This window comes from Aquarana catesbeiana, linkage group LG11 (assembly GCF_042186555.1).
Source record: "Aquarana catesbeiana isolate 2022-GZ linkage group LG11, ASM4218655v1, whole genome shotgun sequence".
Lineage (NCBI taxonomy): Eukaryota > Metazoa > Chordata > Amphibia > Anura > Ranidae > Aquarana > Aquarana catesbeiana.
In genome coordinates, this window is record NC_133334.1 from 189937382 (window position 1) to 189959352 (window position 21971).

Genomic DNA, 21971 nt, shown 5'->3' on the forward strand with positions numbered 1-21971 from the left:
TAAAAGATGATGCTACACTGAGTAAGAAATGAACAAGTCACGCTTTAAAATTGTGCATGCTCATGTAATGGCGACAAACTACGATACTTAAAAATCTCTATAGACAACATTTTTAAAATGTTTACAGGTTAACGGTTTAGAGTTGCAGAGGAGGTCTAGTGCTAGAATTATTGCTCTCGCACCAACGTTCGTGACGATACCTCACGTGTGGTGCGAACACAGTTTACATATGCGTGCGTGTTTTTGCTTCTGCGCTGAGGGATGGAGGTGCTTTAAAAAATGTTTTCTTATTTTATTTTTACACTGTCCCTTAAATGTATTTATTTTTTCTTATTACAAGGAATGTAAGCATCACTTGTATCAGAAATGAGGGATGACAGGTCCTCTTTATGGAGAGATCTGTGGTCAATAAGAAATTTTATCTTTTGTGTTAAAAAAAAAAAAGTTTACTTCCACCCTAGACTGGAAGTGACGTTGTGACCTAGCTCCAGTCCTCCAAGAACAGAGGCAATCTGTTCTCTGGTAACCTCTATGGCTAGCCACACGACGGTAAAAACGGTAGACCAGAGAAACACTGGCGGGGGAAGGGTGGTGGTGTGTGCATCCCCTCCCGCTGCTTATATATAGTGTGTGTGTATATATATATATATATATATATATATATATATATATATATATATATATATATATATATATTTTGAATGTGTGTTGAATGCGCTACTCTAATTTTGAATACACCACTCTCTTAAAAATCATACCTGTGCAAACATTTATAACCTAAAACCATATATCACATGCAATGGTACCTAATTATCCAACCGATTTAAATGTGTACAAAATTGGTATATAACATTGATAATCAAACTCAAATGTCCAAATTCTTGTGCAAATGTGCAGTATGCAATAGTTGCAAAGGTTTCTGTGAAGGCCTTCCTTTTAAATTTATCATCTGTGACCCTTCGTGACAATTCCACCACTTTTGTGACAATACCACCACCACATGGCTTAGCCACTCACCAGATGCCAATATAAATGCGCCTTTGGTTCATTCAGTAGGGATAACCACTCCACCTGTAATGTTTTCTTTGCTGACCCCAATGCGCTATATGTGAACCATGTCCTCCTCATAAAAAATAGACAGCGATCATTGCGCAATATGTAATGACTGTTTTATTTAAAACTAGGTTAAAAAGAGACTGTACACTCCACATTTGTTGGTGCTCGTAAGCCGGCACCAAGCTATTCCAGTGGTTTGTAATGGGTGCAGAGATGGCGTCGTGTGGTTCCTGTGCCGCGTGCAGTGCAAGCCTCGTTTTCACCTGACTTGCGCTTTAAACCTCGCTTTCGCCTAGCCCAGAAATGACGTATTGACGTAGTGAAAATCTCCCAGCAGCCTCCATGCATTTTGCAACAATGTTTGCGTCATTAGGAAGCTGCTTGTGATTGGTGTATCACCCTATTTATACCCTAAGCTTATTGTTTAAGCCAATAAATTGTTTTTTACCGGAACTTGGTCCGCCGCCATTTTAACTATGGAATTTTTGCACACACTTGATCCTTTGTGTTTAACATAAGTTCCCTGGAAATTCATCCTCCGCCATTTTAACTCTGGTTATTTGCCCACACCCCGTCTACTTGTTTTAATTAACCCTCTCCCAAATCTCATTGGTGATTTAACTGAGATGTGATCAATTCCTTTTCCTCGCCGGGGTCACCCATCTGAAGCGGCTGGAAAAGCTTTTACAAATACATTAACAACAAAATTATACTTTTGGTATCTTTATACAAATCTTAAACTTTATTTTTAAAATCCTTAAGCTTATATTTGTTATTAGACCTACATACAAATAAAACACTTGTGTATCATTACAAAAAACATATGAAAATTTAAGAGATAAAAGATGAAAAAATATATATTTATGAAAACAATATGTCAATATGTGTATGACCAAGACAAATGAAAAGAATGAAGAAAATAAATTAAAAAAAAAAAAGTTATATGATATATATATATATATATATATATATATATATATATATATATATATATATATATATATATATATATATATATATATATATATATATTCAAAAATAAAGTAGTGAAAGTAAAAATATAAATAAAAATAAAAACTATACCAAAATAAAGGTCAAGAAATCAGAAATATATCCCTCAAGTGCCTAATAATCCTCCAAGAAACAGTTGACATCAAGTTCAACATTCAACCCCAATGGCCTCATTGTGCTTAATTTGAATATCCAGTAAGTTTCATTTTTCGACACCTCCCTTCGCATATTCATGTTCCTCCAGTTTTTTTCAATTTTGTCTATCCCGTAGAACTTCAAATATTGGGGATCCTTTCCATGCACACCCCTAAAGTGTTTCGACACACTATGGTGTCTAAACCCTTTCTTGATGTTTCTGACATGTTCCCCTATTCTTACAGAGAGTTCCCTAGTGGTCCTGCCTACGTACTGCAGCCCACAGCTACATTGTAACACGTAGGTAACGTGGGTGCTGTAGCACGTAATTAATTTGTCAATCGTATATTTTTGCTTACTTGAATTGGACTCAAAACCTGTTATCTTTCTTTCCTCCCTATTGGTGAGTCTGCAAGGTTTTCATTTGCCACATCTAAAGAAACCTTTTTGGCTGAAAAATGTTGACATTTTCTTGGGGGGGTCAGGTACATTCTTTACTATCTGGTCTCTAATCCTTTTTGCCCTTCTATATATAAATGTCGGTTTAGGTGGCAACACCTTATTCAACTGTGGGTCATTGCAAATTATAGGCCAATTTTTCTTAATTTCTTCCAGTGCGTTATACTGTTTGTTAAATCCTGTTATAAATGGTATTTTATCCTTTTGGTTCTGTTCTCTATTCTTATTTTGTAATATAATTTCCCTGTCCATGTTTGCAACTTTTTCGTGGGTATGCTCTAACTTGTGTCTATTGTAGCCCTTATCCACAAATCTTTCAATTAAAATATTGGTTTGTGTAAGGAAGTCTTCTATCAAGTCGCAATTACGTCTAATCCTAATGAATTGGCCCTTGGGTATGGCCTTCTTCCACTGGGGGTGGTGGCAGCTTCTTATTGGTATATAACCATTACGGTCAGTTTCTTTAAAATGCGTTCTGGTACTTAGTTTGTTTATATTTTTAAAAATGTCTAAATCAAGGAAATTAATCCTATTGTGGTCGATATTGGCAGTGAATTTTATTCTATATTGGTTACAACCTATATGTTTAACAAACTGGTCTAATTTTTCCCGACTGCCTTTCCAGACGATCAGGATATCATCAATGAATCTTTTATATAACAGCAAGTGTGGCCAACATCTTCCAAAGATCTCTTCCTCCTCCCACTTATTAAGGAAGATGTTGGCCACACTCGGTGCATATTTATTCCCCATTCCCACCCCCTTGATTTGTCTATAATAACTGATTGTACCAAAAGAAATTATTACCCATGGCCATTCTGAGTCCTAACAATATAAATCTCAGTTCTGACAGGTTTTTCATTGCCCATGCCACTGCTGCCAAGGTATCTGTTTGTTTGATGTTGGTGTACGACGACTCCACATCCAATGTTACCTAGTCTGGAATGTACTGATCCAATGCCGCTAATTATGGGCCTCCCTGGTGGTTTTGTTCTATTTTTTGCATCTTGGGAACCTGATATATTACTGGTATTTTTGGTGCTTCAGGTAACAAATATCTCCCCTCCTTTTTATTAATAATTCTATCCGCAATGCCCTTATTCAAAAATTCTTTTAAATTGGTTTTTAGTTCTTTATTTGGGTTCTTCTTTAGTAGTTGGTACGTACTAATATCTGTTACCAATCTGTCCAATTCTCTATTATAATCTTTTTATCGTCAAGATTACTACCCCTCCTCCCTTGTCGGCGGGTCTTACCACTATATTCTTTTGATTTTCTAATTTCTTAATGCCTTGCCATATTCTGTCATTTTTTGGGTTTTCTGGTTTTATATTCTTGATTTCTTTCTCTACCATTCTTTTAAATACATCAATATGTTGATTAGTACTAGATTTGGGGTTGAATGTGGACTTATTCTTCAGTTGACTGTGCATATATTGTGTCACCCTGTTGTGTAGTATTCTCTCCTTTTTCTAAAAAAATGTTTCTTTAGATTGAGTTTTCTAATAAATTTTTGTAGGTCTATAAATGCTTCAAATTGGTTAAAAGGTTTGCTGGGCGCATATTTTATTCCACTATCTAATACTAATAATTCCTCCTGTGTAAACACTACATCCCCCTCTGCAACCTTTCTTTCTTGTGGGTTTCTGTTCCATCCGTTTTCTTGTGGGTTCCTGTTCCAACCCCCTCTGCTGGTTTGGGACACTGGCATAGGGGTTTTTTATGGTTCTCTCCAATCCCGCCATTCCCCCTGCCATATTGGGGGACCATAGTGTGGACTATAATTATAATAGCCCCTACCCCTGCCTCCTATATCCTCCTCTCCAGGGTCTGGGGTATTGTCCCATCGGTGGATGGTATGTGGGTGTATTGTTTGTATTACCACCCTGTTCTAGTCTAAAAGTACCCCCCTTTTGCTGGGTGCTAGTACTTGGAGTGGGTTCTGGCATTTTTTACTTCTATTCGTTGCGCTTAGGACAGGTGTACTCACTGTCCTGTTACTCATTCCCCCTGCTTCCACACCCCTTGTTTCCCCCTCTTTATCAAGGGATGTGTTAGCAGAGTTGGTTATTATTTCATCTTCCTGCCATTTATACACCCTCCCTTCCATGTAATCTTTCTTGTCTCTTTGATATTTCTTGACTTTTTTGTTTTTTACTTCATTATCCAATTTAATTAAAAAAATCTTGTAACTTAGTCACTCTAGTTTTATAATCATTAGTTTCAACATGGGGTAGCATATTTTCCTTTATGTTATTAAGTGTTCTTGCATAGCAAGACCACTTACTGTTATCTCACATATATATTATTAAGTGTTCTTGCATAGCAAGACCACTTACTGTTATCTCACATATATATTATTCTTATTATTATAGCCAAATTTACCACCCTAACTCCTCCCACAGTTTTTACACTACATAGACAAGTAATATACCAAAACGTGCGGATTGTTCCCGAATGGTGTGCTATTACTTTGTGGAACGTTTCGCCAAATGGTTCACGAAATATCGTCGTTTTTGCGGCGAAATTGGTCCCATAGGAATGAATGGGGAAACTAGAGTGGGAGATGGCAAAAGCTGGAAAATCAGAAGATGATTTCTAAACTGCCGCCACTCCCTCATTTTCAAGCCCACCTACACAAATCTTATATCAAAACGTTCAGCTATCCCTGCTGCCACTAAACATGTCCACGGCTAAGCCATAGTCCTGATAGTTTTCACAATATGACCATTTGTTTGTAACTCACGCCGTCCATTGACATTCATTGAAACTACACACTAGCCCCCTCCAAATTTGAAGGGCAATTTCTAAACTGCGACTGTGCCTTCATTAATATTTCAGAGACATACTATACATCAAAATCTAGGTCTGGGTCTTGTGATTCTCACAATATAAAGATCTTCGCTGTAGGATGTATAGTTTTTAAAATACGGCCATTTGTTTAGAGGTCATTTCAGGAAATTTTAGCCATTAATCAGAGTGTACTGTTAGTGTTTGTTTTGTTGCCATGGTTACCAAAGCTTCTGTTATACACAGGGGGGGAAGGTGGCTGGAGCATCTCAGCTGATTACAGAGCCTGGGGGAGGGGACAGACACACCATGTACTGATTTATAATAGAGGAATATGATGGGGCAGTTTTGATGGGGTAATTCTGATGGGGCAGTTTTGATGAAGCAGTATTTGGGAAGCATAAACAGGGCATGAGCGTTGCTAGGAAACAGTGGTTGTAAACACAAGATGCTGAGACACTCCAAATGCATGTGACTTCATCTGCTAGACTTGATAATGCTTGTAGACTCCTCCCACAGTTTTCACACTACAGAGACAAATAATATACCGAAACGAGCGGATTGTTCCCGATTGGTGTGTTATCACTTTGTGGAATGTTTTGCCGAATGGTCCACGAAATGACGTTTTTGCGGCGAAATTGGTCCCATAGGAATGAATGGCGAAATGTTCAAAACTAGAGTGGGAAGTGACAAAAGCTGACAACCCCATGATCAGCCAAAACATTATGACCACCCCATGATCAGCCAAAACATTATGACCACCCCATGATCAGCCAAAACATTATGACCACCCCATGATCAGCCAAAACATTATGACCGCCCCATGTAAAAAAAAAAAATATTTTTGAAAAAAAAAAAAAATTTTTGAAAAAAGTAAAAAAATAATTTTTGAAAAAAAAAATATTTTTGAAAAAAAAAAAATTATTTTTGAAAAAAAAAAATATTTTTGAAAAAAAAATTTCTTTTAAAAAAAAAATTATTTTTGAAAAAAAAATATATTTGAAAAAAAAAAAAATATTTTTGAAAAAAAAAAATTATTTTTGAAAAAAAAATTACTTTAAAAAAAATAATAATTTCGAAAAAAAAATTATTTTTGAAATAAAAAAATTCATTTTTGAAAAAAAAAATTACCTTTGAAAAAAAAAATTACTTTTGAAAAAAAAAATCATTTTTGAAGAAAAAAATTACTTTTGAAAAAAATGTTCAGCTCTTTCAGCGAATGATGGAACTTTTTTACTACTATTTATACTTTTTAAAATATTAAGCTTTTTAACACTTTTCACAGTTACTCAAGCCACTCCACCCCACCCAGTTACTCCGCCCACTCCAGTTGTAGAGGCAAGAACACTTTCACAATTTCCCCAGAAATTGTACCTTTTCTAGTTCTTATTCTTATTATTATAGCCAAATTTACCACCCTAACTCCTCCCACAATTTTTACACTACATAGACAAGTAATATACCGAAACGTGCGGATTGTTGCCGAATGGTGTGCTATTATTTTGTGGAAAGTTTCGCCGAATGGTTCACGAAATATCGTCGTTTTTGCGGCGAAATTGGTCCCATAGGAATGAATGGGGAAGCTAGAGTGGGAGGTGACAAAAGCTGAAAAATCAGAACATGATTTCTAAACTGCCGCCACTCCCTCATTTTCAAGCCCACCTACACAAATCTTATATCAAAACGTTCAGCTATCCCTGCTGCCACTAAACATGTCCACGGATAAGCCATATTCCTGATAGTTTTCACAATATGACCATTTGTTTGCAACTCACGCCGTCCATTGACATTCATTGAAACTACACTCTAGCCCCTTCAAATTTGAAGGGCAATTTCTAAACTGCGACTGTGCCTCCATTTTTAATATTTCAGAGACATACTATAGATCAAAATCTAGGTCTGGGTCTTGTGATTCTCACAATATAAAGATCTTCGCTGTAGGATTTATAGTTTTTAAAATATGGCCATTTGAATTACTGCACAGTTGTTAAATCTATCATTATCCTGTCTATTGTGTATTGAGCAGTATTTGTGAAGCATAAACAGGGCATGAGCGTTGCTAGGAAACAGTGGTTGTAAACACAAGATGCTGAGACACCCCAAATGCATGTGACTTCATCTGCTAGACTTGATAATGCTTGTAGACTCCTCCCACAGTTTTTACACTACAGAGACAAGTAATATACCGAAACGTGCGGATTGTTCCTGATTGGTGTGCTGTTACTTTGTGGAATGTTTCGCCGAATGGTCCACGAAATATCGTCGTTTTTGCGGTGAAATTGGTCCCATAGGAATGAATGGCGAAATGTTCAAAACTAGAGTGGGAGGTGACAAAAGCTGACAACCCCATGATCATACCACCCTAACTCCTCCCACAGCTTTTAAACTACATAGACAGTAATATACCAAGGGGCGGATTGTTACCGATTGGTGTGCTATTACTTTGTGGAACGTTTCACCGAATGGTTCACGAAATATCGTCGTTTTTGCGACGAAATTGGTCCCATAGGAATGAATGGCGAAATGTTCAAAACTAGAGTGGGAGGTGACAAAAGCTGACAACCCCATGATCAGCCAAAACATTATGACCACCCCCATGATCAGAAAAAACATTATGACCACCTAATAAAAAAATATATATATTTTTGAAAAAAAAAAAAATCATTTTTGAAAAAAAATTAAATTCATTTAAAGAAAAAAAATATTAAAAAAAAAAAATTTTGAAAAAAAATCATTTAAAAAACAAAACAATTTTTGAAAAAAAATTCATTTTTGAAAAAAAAATCATTTTTGAAAAAAAAATCATTTTTGAAAAAAAAATAAAATTCATTTTTGAAAAAAATGTTCAGCTCTTTCAGCTAATTATGGGACTTCTTCAACTTTTTTACTACTATTGATATTTTTTAAAATAGTTACTTAAGCCACTCCACCCAGTTACTCCGCCCACTCCAGTTGTAGAGGCAAGAACACTTTTCACAATTTCCCCAGAAATTGTACCTTTTCTAGTTAAGTGTTCTTGCATAGCAAGACCACTTACTGTTATCTCACATATATATTATTCTTATTATTATAGCCAAATTTACCACCCTAACTCCTCCCACAGTTTTTACACTACATAGACAAGTAATATACCGAAACGTGCGGATTGTTCCCGAATGGTGTGCTATTACTTTGTGGAACGTTTTGCCGAATGGTTCACGAAATATCGTCGTTTTTGCGGCGAAATTGGTCCCATAGGAATGAATGGGGAAACTAGAGTGGGAGATGACAAAAGCTGGAAAATCAGAACATGATTTCTAAACTGCCGCCACTCCCTCATTTTCAAGCCCACCTACACAAATCTTATATCAAAACGTTCAGCTATCCCTGCTGCCACTAAACATGTCCACGGCTAAGCCATAGTCCTGATAGTTTTCACAATATGACCATTTGTTTGCAACTCACGCCGTCCATTGACATTCATTGAAACTACACTCTAGCCCCCTCCAAATTTGAAGGGCAATTTCTAAACTGCGACTGTGCCTTCATTTTTAATATTTCAGAGACATACTATACATCAAAATCTAGGTCTGGGTCTTGTGATTCTCACAATATAAAGATCTTCGCTGTAGGATTCATAGTTTTTAAAATACGGCCATTTGAATTACTGCACAGTTGTTAAATCTTTCATTATCCTGTCTATTGTGTATTGAGCAGTATTTGTGAAGCATAAACAGGGCATGAGCGTTGCTAGGAAACAGTGGTTGTAAACACAAGATGCTGAGACACCCCAAATGCATGTGACTTCATCTGCTGGACTTGATAATGCTTGTAGACTCCTCCCACAGTTTTGACACTACAGAGACAAGTAATATACTGAAACATGCGGATTGTTCCCGATTGGTGTGCTATTACTTTGTGGAACGTTTCGCCGAATGGTCCACGAAATATCGTCGTTATTGCGGCGAAATTGGTCCCATAGTAATGAATGGCGAAATGTTCAATGTCATTTAATTGGTGCGCTATTACCTTGTGGAACTTTGTGAAAAGCTGAAATATACCAGTGTGAATCCGGCCTCAATGTCATTTAATTGGTTTGCTATTACTTTGTTGAACGTTTCGCCGAATGGTTCAGGAAATATCGTCGTTTTTGCGGTGAAATTGGTCACATAGGAATGAATGGCGAAATGTTCAAAACTAGAGTGGGAGGTGACAAAAGCTGACAACCCCATGATCAGCCAAAACATTATGACCGCCCCATGAAAAAAAATATATTTTTGAAAAAAAAAAAAATCACTTTTGAAAAAAAAAATCATTTTTGAAAAAAAAAAAACTTTTGAAAAAAATGTTCAGCTCTTTCAGCTAATGATGGGACTTCAACTTTTTTACTACTATTTATACTTTTTAAAATATTAAGCTTTTTAACACTTTTCACAGTTACTCAAGCCACTCCATCCAGTTACTCCGCCCACTCCAGTTGTAGAGGCAAGAACACTTTTCACAATTTCCCCAGAAATTGTACCTTTTCTAGTTAAGTGTTCTTGCATAGCAAGACCACTTACTGTTATCTCACATATATATTTAAGTGTTCTTGCATAGCAAGACCACTTACTGTTACCTCACATATATATTATTAGTGGGAATGCTTTAGCAGTCCCACTATTGTTATTCGTTTTTTTATTATTTTTCTTCTTATTCCGTACGTTTTTTGGTTCTGCGTAACTTCTGCATACTTTCAGCTATTAAAACCATTCAGCTATCAAAATGTTCGTCTCTTTTAGCTGAGGTGTGCTCTTTTTCAACTTTTTTTTTCTACCATTTATACTTTTTAAAATATTAAGCTTTTTGTCACTTTTTTTTAACATTGAAGTCTATGGGAGCATGCTTGAAATCCTTAAATTCTTCTTCCGCTCCCAAAAGTTTCAGCTCCTTCATACTTTCACCTACAGACACCAAACAAACTTTAAAATGTTCACAAAATATTCAGCTATCTGGCTATATCTTTTCAGTTTGATATCTTTTACAGTTTTTGAGAAAAAGCTTTTTGTTTAGAGGTCATTTCAGGAAATTTTAGCCATTAATCAGAGTGTACTGTGTTTTGTTGCCATGGTTACCAAAGCTTCTGTTATACACAGGGGGGAGGTGGCTGGAGCATCTCAGCTTTGATTACAGAGCCCGGGGGAGGGGACAGACACACCATGTACTGATTTATAATAGAGGAATATGATGGGGCAGTTTTGATGGGGTAATTCTGATGGGGCAGTTTTGATGGTGGCAGTATGATGGGGCAGTTTTGATGGGGCAATTCTGATGGGGCAGTTTTGATGGTGGCAATATGATGGGGCAGTTTTGATGGGGACAATTTTTATGGAGCAGTTTTAAAGGTGGCAATATGATGGGGCAGTTTTGATGGGGGCAGTTTTGATGGGGGCAGTTTTGATGGTGGCAATATGACGGGGCAGTTTTGACGGGGCAGTTTTGACGGGGCAGTTTTGACGGGGCAGTTTTGACGGGGCAGTTTTGACGGGGCAGTTTTGACGGGGCAGTTTTGACGGGGCAGTTTTGACGGGGCAGTTTTGACGGGGCAGTTTTGACGGGGCAGTTTTGATGGTGGCAATATGATGGGGCAATTTTGATGGGGCAATTTTGATGGGGCAATTTTGATGGGGCAATTTTGATGGAACAATTCTGATGGGGCAGTGTTGATGGCAGTATGATGGGGCAATTTTGATGGCGGCCGTTTTAGCAATTTAGCTATTCAGCAATTATTTTTGACAAAAAAAAAATATTTTTGAAAAAAAAAAAAAAAATCATTTTTGAAAAAAAAAAAATATTTAAAAAAAAAAAAATACTTTTAGGTTTGATGGGGCAATTCTGATGGGGCAGTTTTGATGGGGACAATTTTGATGGGGCAATTCTAATGGGGCAGTTTTGATGGCAATATGATGGGGGCAGTTTTGATGGTGGCAATATGATGGGGCAGTTTTGATGGTGGTAATATGATGGGACAATTTTGATGGAACAATTCTGATGGGGCAGTTTTGATGGTGGCAATATGATGGGACAATTTTGATGGAGCAATTCTGATGGGGCAGTTTTGATGGTGGAAATATGATGGGGTAGTTTTAATGGGGACAATTTTGATGGGGCAATTCTGATGGGGCAGTTTTGATGGCAGTATGATGGGGCAGTTTTGATGGCAGCCGTTTTAGCAATTTAGCTATTCATCAATTATTTTTGAAAAAAAAAATAATATATTTTTGAAAAATAATAAATATATATATATATTTTTGAAAAAAAAAATTACTTTAAAAAAGAAAAAAATACTTTTGAAAAAAAAAATACTTTTAGTTTTGATGGGGCAATTCTGATGGGGCAGTTCTAATGGGGGCAGTTTTGATGGTGGCAATATGATGGGGCAGTTTTGATGGTGGTAATATGATGGGGCAATTCTGATGGGGCAATTCTGATGGTGGCAATATGATGGGACAATTTTGATGGAGCAATTCTGATGGGGCAGTTTTGATGTTGGCAATATGATGGGGCAGTTTTAATGGGGACAATTTTGATGGGGCAATTCTGATGGGGCAGTTTTGATGGCAGTATGATGGGGCAGTTTTGATGGCGGCCGTTTTAGCAATTTAGCTATTCAGCATTCCCACGCATTTTCCCCAAGAAATGCATTTTCTAGTTATTCTTATTCTTCTTATTCTTATTAAGTGTTCTTGCATAGCAAGACCACTTACTGTTATCTCACATATATATTATTAAGTGTTCTTGCATAGCAAGACCACTTACTGTTATCTCACACATATATTATTAAGTGTTCTTGCATAGCAAGACCACTTACTGTTATCTCACATATATATTATTCTTATTATTATAGCCAAATTTACCACCCTAACTCCTCCCACAGTTTTTACACTACATAGACAAGTAATATACCGAAACGTGCGGATTGTTCCCGAATGGTGTGCTATTACTTTGTGGAACGTTTCGCCAAATGGTTCACAAAATATCATCATTTTTGCGGCAAAATTGGTCCCATAGGAATGAATGGGGAAACTAGAGTGGGAGGTGACAAAAGCTGAAAAATCAGGACATGATTTCTAAACTGCCGCCACTCCCTCATTTTCAAGCCCACCTACACAAATCTTATATCAAAACGTTCAGCTATCCCTGCTGCCACTAAACATGTCCACGGCTAAGCCATAGTCCTGATAGTTTTCACAATATGACCATTTGTTTGCAACTCACGCCGTCCATTGACATTCATTGAAACTACACTCTAGCCCCTTCAAATTTGAAGGGCAATTTCTAAACTGTGACCGTGCCTCCATTTTTAATATTTCAGAGACATACTATACATCAAAATCTAGGTCTGGGTCTTCTGATTCTCACAATATAAAGATCTTCGCTGTAGGATTTATAGTTTTTAAAATACGGCCATTTGAATTACTGCATAGTTACTACATCTATCATGGTCCTGTGTACTGTGTATGGAGCAGTATTTGTGAAGCATAAACAGGGCATGAGCGTTGCTAGGAAACAGTGGTTGTAAACGCAAGATGCTGAGACACCCCAAATGCATGTGACTTCATCTGCTAGACTTGATAATGCTTGTAGACTCCTCCCACTGTTTTTACACTACAGAGACAAGTAATATACCGAAACGTGCGGATTGTTCCCGATTGGTGTGCTATTACTTTGTGGAACGTTTCACCGAATGGTTCACGAAATATCGTAGTTTTTGCGGCGAAATTGGTCCCATAGGAATGAATGACGAAATGTTCAATGTCATTTAATTGGTGTGCTATTACTTTGTGGAACTTTTTTCGCCGAATGGTTCACGAAATATCGTCGTTTTTGCGGCAATATTGGTCCCATAGGAATGAATGGTGAAATGTTCAATGTCATTTAATTGGTGTGCTATTACCTTGTGGAACTTTGTGAAAAGCTGAAATATACCAGTATGAATCCGGAATCAATGTCATTTAATTGGTGTGCTATTACTTTCTGGAATGTTTCGCCGAATGGTTCACGAAATATCGTCGTTTTTGCGACAAAATTGGTCCCATAGGAATGAATGGCGAAATGTTCAAAACTAGAGTGGGAGGTGACAAAAGCTGACAACCCCATGATCAGCCAAAACCTTATGACCGCCCCATAAAAAAAAAATATTTTTGAAAAAAAAAAATTCATTTTTGAAAAAAAAAACTTTTGAAAAAAATGTTCAGCTCTTTCAGCTAATGATGGGACTTCAACTTTTTTACTACTATTTATACTTTTTAAAATATTAAGCTTTTTAACACTTTTCACAGTTACTCAAGCCACTCCATCCAGTTATTCCGCCCACTCCAGTTGTAGAGGCAAGAACACTTTTCACAATTTCCCCAGAAATTGTACCTTTTCTAGTTAATATTAATCTCTATTCTTTTTAATTTGATTTTCCTTCTCTCAATGATAGTGTCAAGCAATTTGTTTTCACAACCATTGAAAAAATTGAACCATGCCCTTGATAGATCCTCATCTGTCATACCATCATTAGGGCCTAAATCCTATCTAAGTCTCCTAGGTGTTATTTTTGCATCTCTATACTGTTCCAATGTGCTGATATCCCACCATACCCTTATTTGCTTGTCCATTGCATTTTTGAGGTGTTTAAAACTTTTTTCCAGATTTATTACAGTGGTGGTGTCATAATTTTCAAAAAGTTCTCCCAGATCCATATTGCGATTAGCTAGAAATGAGAAGACTTCCATTCTGATGCTGCCAGTGAAGTGTTTTACCTACGGTAAATATAATACAAATGGACATATATATGTCACCGGCGCAAAATGTAAAATTAAAGGAAACTTATATAATGCCTCAAAAATCAATATCGAAAGAATATAAAATGAGTTCCTGCAATCAAAAAAAACACCAATAGGGGAAAAAAATATGAAAAATTTGAATATGTGTTGAATGCGCTACTCTAATTTTGAATATACCACTCTCTTAAAAATCATACCTGTGCAAACATTTATAACCTAAAACCATATATCACATGCAATGGTACCTAATTATCCAACCGATTTAAATGTGTACAAAATTGGTATATAACATTGATAATCAAACTATAATGTCCAAATTCTTGTGCAAATGTGCAGTATGCAATAGTTGCAAAGGTTTCTGTGAAGGCCTTCCTTTAAATGTATCAAACGTTACAGGTGGAGTGGTTATCCCTACTGAATGAACCAAAGGCGCATTTATATTGCCATGTGGTGAGTGGCTAATCCATGTGGTGGTGGTATTGTCACAAAAGTGGTGGAATTGTCCCGAAGAGTCACGGATGATAAATTTAAAGGAAGGCCTTCACAGAAACCTTTGCAACTATCGCATACTGCACATTTGCACAAGAATTTGGACATTATAGTTTGATTATCAATGTTATATACCAATTTTGTACACATTTAATCGGTTAGATAATTAGGTACCATTGCATGTGATATATGGTTTTAGGTTATAAATGTTTGTACAGGTATGATTTTTAAGAGAGTGGTGTATTCAAATTAGAGTAACGCATTCAAAACATATTAACAATTTTCATATTTTTTTCACCTATTTGGTGTTTTTTTTTTTATTGCAGCAACTCATTTTATATTCTTTCGATATTGATTTTTGAGGTATTATATAAGTTTGCTTTAATTTTACATTTTTCGCCGGTGACCTATATATATGTCCATTTATATGTATGTATATTTGTGTGTATGTATGTGTGTATATGTATATATATAAAATATATCTTGGTCAGCAAGTGGTTAATTGCTTATTTGTAGTGTAAACAGATTCCTTTTTGGTCACCTGTGGTCAGGGTGGATTTCATTTAAATCAACTCGATTTTATCATAATTTTTAAAGAGCAATGGTCGTCTCTGTCCCGCAGCCGCTCCTACGCTGACCCACTGTTGACTCACCGACAGTCCGATTCACTTTACTGTAAATATTGGAGGGGAATTGGGACTTTACATGAAGCACCCTCAGGTGCCTCCATCCCGATACTGGATACAAAGAAAAAGGGGAGTTGGGACTTTAGATGAAGCAGATGAGTAGTGGAGGCGGATGACAATAAAAATGTTTATTAGATGGCAAAAGTCCGAAGACATAGTACATTTCAATATATACAAGAAGCATGCACAAGGGCTGAGTATGGCGAGTATGGAAGTACATACATGACAACACATGATCAGAATAATAGATGTATATATAAATATGGCATATATGTGCCAATGGTAGCCACCTAACACCAGCACAAGCACCCACATGGTGTATACGTGTCCACCAAATGGTATAAAATCATCATAAAATATAATGGTAGTAAATAGATAAATATTAATCCGTATGGGATGTAACTGCAGCATCGAGTAAAGCTCTACGCGTTTTGTGGGTGTTCCCACTCGTCAGGAGCAGATGCAGCAGACATTCCTAAGGAATATATATATATATATATATATATATATAAAGAACGATTTTTAGTATAAGTTTTGTATATATTGAAATGTACTATGTCTTCGGACATTTGCCATCTAATAAACATTTTTATTGTCATCCGCCTCACTACTCATCTGCTCCATCTAAAGTCCCAACTCCCCTTTTTCTTTGGATTCACTTTACTGGGGCGGCTTGTGATGCGGCAGTGACACAAGGTGAAGGACGTGGCGGCAGCAGGTGAGTAGATGCCTGCTAACAGGAGCTGCCACGATGGATCTGAAATGACAGGTGTTCTTTAAATGTAAGGACTTATTCTCGCTGGTAGCTAGAATCTTTAATATTTGCAAACAAAATGAAGGTGTCCTATGTAGAATAACCACTTGCCGACCATGGGACGTCCTAGGACGTCCTGGGTTTGTGGAGGTATATCTGAATGATGCCAGCAGCTAGAGGCATCATTCAGATATTGCCGTTTTCAGCCGGCGATTCCCTACACTATAAGAACGATCATAGCGGCGGGTGAGTCGGAGAACGGATCCGCAGGCCCCGTATGTCCACCATAGAGATTTCCAGCAGACCAGTTGGTTGCTGGAGTCTCTCTGATTGTCGGAGGCCGGGAGCGATGTTATGATATCGCTTCCGGCCTCTGCATTAAAAAAAATGGCGCCGCATCGGCTGGGAAGCCGTGATCGTTTTTTTTTTTTTTTTTGCTTCCCAGCCTAGAGGTGAGATGTGGGGTCTTATTGACCCCATATCTCACTGTAAAGAGGTCTGATCATGCCATATTCCTATTACAAGGGATGTTTACGTTCCTTGTAATAGGAATAAAAGTGATCATTTCTTTTTTTTAAGTGTCAAATTAAAATTTCTTAAGTAAAATTAACAATAAAAAATAAAAATTTTAAAGTGCCCCTGTCCCCGTGTGCTTTTACACATAAGTGAGCGCATATGTAAGTCCCGCCCACATATGAAAACAGTGTTGAAACCACACATGTAAGGTGTCGCCGCGAACGTTAAAGCAAGGGCAATAATTCTAGCCCTAGACCTCCTCTGTAACTCAAAACATGTAACCAGTAAAATTTTTTAAAGCATCGCCTATGGGAATTTATAAGTACCGAAGTTTGGCGCCATTCCACTAGTGTGTGCAATTTTGAAGCCTGACGTGTTAGGTTTCTATTTAGTCAGTGCAACTTCATCTTTCACATTATACAAAAAATTGGGCTAACTTTACTGTTTTTTGTTTTTTTTTTAAAGCAGGAAACTGTTTTCTTTTAAAAAAAAAAACGCATTTGAAAAATTGCTGCGCAACTACCGTGCGATATAAAAAGTTGCAATGGCCGCCATTGTATTCTCTAGGGTCTCTGCTAAAAAAAATGTGTTTGATGGTTCTGTGTAATTTTCTAGCAAAAAATTATGATTTTTACATGTAGGAGCGAAGTGTCGGAATTGGCCGGGTTGGTAAGTGGATAATAAGGTGCCAGGTTAGTAAAACGGCGATATCAGTACCGATTCAATTATACAGTTTGTAGTGTACATAGCTTTGCAAAACTGGATAAAGGAATAGTCCTGAACTTTGTTTTATCTCATGGTTACTGTGAAATTGTGTGACTGCATCAATGCACTGCATGTTATCTTAGCTAGCAGCATTTTGGATTAATTGAATGATTTTACCAAAAATCGAAATATTGCAGATTATACAGCCTCATGCTACATGACTAAGCTCCATTTCATGCTGAATAAACTAAATTATTAATGTATCTTAAATAGAAAACTATCTTTAGATAGCATTTTATTAAAATATATATATTTTTCTTTTTTTAAAAATGATTGATTTTTATCCACTCTGCCTGTGGTTAATATTTTGGTTCTGTTGGTGCTCAAAAGCAAATTTCTATCTTTCCTGTATTTGTGTTCTTCGGCTTTGATATGCTAAGCTACTGAATTGCTTCTCACATTCTTTCTTGTAATCTTGTTCCCGTGTCCAATTGTAATTAATGAGCCTTTTTTATATAACCAACTTATAGCTACAATTAAGCACTTTGCTAGTAGTTGTCCTTTTTTTTTTCCCATATTTTTGCCTCTTTAATGTGTATTTCAATCTGTGTTTCTGCAGATGAGCGTGAAGCTGTCCAAAAGAAAACCTTTACAAAATGGGTAAATTCCCACCTTGCTCGGGTCACGTGTAGAATTTCTGATCTGTATAATGACCTGAGAGATGGAAGGATGCTCATTCGACTGCTGGAAGTGCTCTCAGGGGAACAGCTGGTAAGAGACATACATTTGATCATTGTTGATGAACTCTAGACAAATGTAGAAAAACATTCTTTGCATAAATGTCTGTCCATTAAGCAATTACTAAAGTTATGTTTTAAACGGTATGGTTTAGGGCTGTAATGATTTTTTATATGAAATATGGCTCAGTGTTCCCCTAGCTGTGGGGTGAATAAAGTGTAAAGTCATTAAATTAAAACCTTGCACAATTGTTTATGAAACTTTAAAGTGATTGTAAATGACCACCTTATAAAACAACCCATGCAGATTGAAATGAAACCCTGCACAACAGGCTCGGCATTTGGCTGAACTACCAAAGGCATTATGCTTTGCCATAGATGCTATTGAAGATTCTATTCACCAGGCATCCCGCCTTATGCTTATGCTTGTCCATCTGCGTAGAATCCTGTGGTTAAAAAATTTGGTCAGCTGAAGCACCATGTAAAGACCTCCTAACTGGGCTCCCTTTTCATGGGGAGCGACTATTTGGAGAAAACTTGGACAAATATATCCAAACAATTTCTAGTGGGAAAAGTATTCTTTTGCCAGTCAAAAGAAAGTATAAACACCCTTCATTTAAACGGGCTCTTTCCCCTATGCCAAGGGCTTCCTCCTCTAGGCAGGGGCAATGGCCTCTGCCGTCACAATCTAGAGGAAGATCTCAGAGTCAGACCCAGGCTCAAAAGAAGTCCTGGGGTCAGAAACCTGCAAGCCAGAATCCTAAGCCTCATTATGAAGAGGCAACCCCCCTCACCAAGTTGGGGGGAAGACTTCTGCAGTTTTCAGAGGTCTGAAAAGAAGAAATTCAGGACAGATGGGTCATCTCCATGGTAACGCTGGGGTACAATCTGAAATTTCGGGACTTTCCACCGTCTCGCTTCCTGAGGTCAAGTGTTCTCAAAGATCCAGAGAAAAGACTATCTCTGTTTCAGGCACTAGACCGATTAATATCTCAAGGAGTGCTCATTCAGATCCGTTCCTGAAGATCCGCTCCTTTCGCATGGAGACGATCAGGTCAGTAGTTTCTATCCTTCTAGGAGAAGAACTTCTGGCATCAATCGACATCAGGGATGCATATTTGCATGTCCCTATATTTCCCGCTCATCAAAGGTTTCTGCGGTTCGAGTTAGAACAGCAGCATTTTCAATTTGTAGCTCTGCCCTTTGGGCTAGCCGCAGCACCCCAGTTGTTCACAAGTGCTGGCCCCACCTCTAGCCAGGTTAAGGGCACAGGGCATAACAGTCGTAGCATACTTAGGTGAGTTGATCTATTGCTAATCGGTCGGTGGCTCGTTTGGAGCAAAGTGTACGCACTAAAACCAACTATCTGAAAAGTTTGGGTTGGATTCTCAACCTAGGGAAATCTTCCGTAATACCGCTAAAAAGGCTGAAGTACCTGGGTCTGATCATAGACACAGCGCAGAAAAGGGTGTTCTTGCCTCAGGCAAAGATCAACTCCATAAAAGAGCTGGTGCGGATGGTCAGGTTAAATGGCGATCCCGCCATTCACCTTTGCATGAGGTTACTAGGAACCATGGTGGCTTCATTCGAAGCAGTTCCCTATGCCCAGTTTCATTCAAGACTGTTGCAAAACAGTATCCTGTCTGCTTGGAACAAAACAATTCAAGCTTTAGACTTACCAATACAGCTGTCCCCAAGAGTGTCCAGGGACAGTTGTCAAGAACTGAAAGAACCTTGCCCATCAATATCCTAGAGATTCGGGCAGTACGTCTGAAGGTCTAAAGGCCTGGACTTTCAGGTTACGTGATTGTCCTGTCAGGATTCAATCTGGCAATGCCACAGCTGTGGCCTATATCAATCACCAAGGGGGCACCGAAAGTCTCTCAGCACAGAGAAAGGTGAACCATATTCTAACTTGGCCAGAAAGGAATGTTCTGTGCCTATTGGCAGTCTTCATTCTGAGAGTAGAGAGTTGGCAGGCGGACTACTTGAGTCGCCAGCAGTTATTCCCAGTGAAATGGTCTCTTCACCCCAACATATTTCGGGCTGTTTGCTAAAGATGGGGGACTCCGGATGTAGATCATCTTCTAGTGTCCAGGTTCAACATGAAGTTAGTCAACTTTGTGGCCAGAACAAGGAATCCATTCGCATGCGAAACGGATGCGTTGGTGACCCCATGGGATCAGTGATCAGTTCTCACTGATCTATGCATTCCCCCCCATTCAGTTGCTGCCTCAACGTCTTTGCAGGATCAAGCTGGAAAGAAAGCCGGTAATTATAGTGGCACCAGCATGGCCCAGAAGGTCATGGTATGTAGAAATCATAAAGATGGCAGTGAAAGGGCCGATGGTCCCTCCTACTACGTCCAGATCTGCTCTCACAGGGACCGATATTCCATCCCACCTTACGGTCTCTAAATTTAACAGGTTGGCTATTGAAACCCACATTCTGAAGAAACTGGGCTTTCCGGGTCAGTTATCTCTACCCTGATTAATGCAAGGAAGCCAGCGTCCAGAACTATATATTACAGAGTCTGGAGGGCTTATGTTTCCTGGTGTGAATCCAAGGGTTGGCACCCTCGGAGATATATCATAGGCAGAATTCTTGCCTTTTTACAATTAGGGGTAGAAATGAAATTGGCCTTGAGTACTATTAAAGACAAAGTCTGAGCTTTATCGGTCTTATTTCAAAAGACTACTTGCTACTCATTCTTAGTCCGGGGTTTTATGCAAGGGGTGACGTGGCTTATTCCACCCGTCAAACCTCCCTTGAACCCTTGGGACTTGAACTTGGTTTTGTCTGTGTTACAAAAAACAGTCATTTGAACCAATACAACATATTCCCCTGTCCTTCTGACAAGGAAGTTGGTATTTTTGGTTGCTATATCCTCAGCAAGGAGGCTGCTCTTTCTTGTAAAGAGCCATATTTGATTTGTCATGGGGACAGAGTGGTGTTACGCCCTTGTCCAGACTTTTTTTTATGAAAAGTGGTTTCAGGTTTCGCCTGAACCAAGATATTGTCCTGCCATTGTTTTTTCCAAAAACCATTTTCCAGGGAAGAAGAGTCACTACACTGTCTTAATGTGGTGAGAGCAGTGAAAATCTATTTTAAGGCAACTGCTCAGATTCGTACGACTGATGTCTTATTTATTCTGCCAGAGGGTCCTAAGAAAGGACAGGCAGAGTCGAAATCCACTGTCGCTAAGTGGATTTGGCAAGCGATAATTCAGACTTATAATTTAAGGGGTAAACTTCCCCTGTTTCAAGTTAAGGCGCACTCTACCAGGGCGGTTAGTGCTTCTTGGGCAGTGCGTCAGCAGGCCTCCATGGCTCAGATCTGTAAGGCCGCAACTTGGTCTTCAGTGCATACATTCACAAGATTTTATCAGGTGAATGTAAGGAGGTATGAGGATATCATCTTTGGGCGCAGTGTGCTGCAGGCAGCAGTATAAATCCTCAAGTCTGTGGGTACCCTGCGGGTTGTCTCTCCCTCCCCTCAAGTAGCATTGCTATGGGACGTCCCATTAAGTAATTTCTTAAGGCTCTGTGTCCCATGATGTACGATAAAGAAAATAGGATTTTTATTACAGCTTACCTGTAAAATCCTTTTCTTGGAGTACATCATAGGACACAGAGGTCCCGCCCCTCTTTTGGGATTTAAGTATATTGCTTTGAAACAAAAACTGATGTGCTCCTGGAAGGAGGAGGGGTTATATAGGGAGTAAACTTCCTTGATTGGGTTTACCAGTGTCAACACCTGAAGGTAACCTTTAACCCATTAAGTAAGTAATTAAGGCTCTGTGTCCTGGGATGTACTCCAAGAAAAGGATTTTACAGGTAAG

The 21971-nt window shown here is 38.2% G+C and overlaps 1 protein-coding gene across 3 annotated transcripts in view; it reads left to right on the top strand.

The window, feature by feature from the left end:
• The window catches only part of SPTBN2 (spectrin beta, non-erythrocytic 2), a 1434510-nt gene that overhangs the window by 1031193 nt on the left and 381346 nt on the right, over positions 1-21971 (top strand). For all 3 annotated transcript variants that reach the window (XM_073605131.1, XM_073605132.1, XM_073605133.1), the window contains one exon: positions 18013-18164. In XM_073605131.1, the coding sequence (XP_073461232.1) occupies positions 18013-18164 (152 nt within the window). The remainder of the gene's footprint in view (positions 1-18012; positions 18165-21971) is intronic.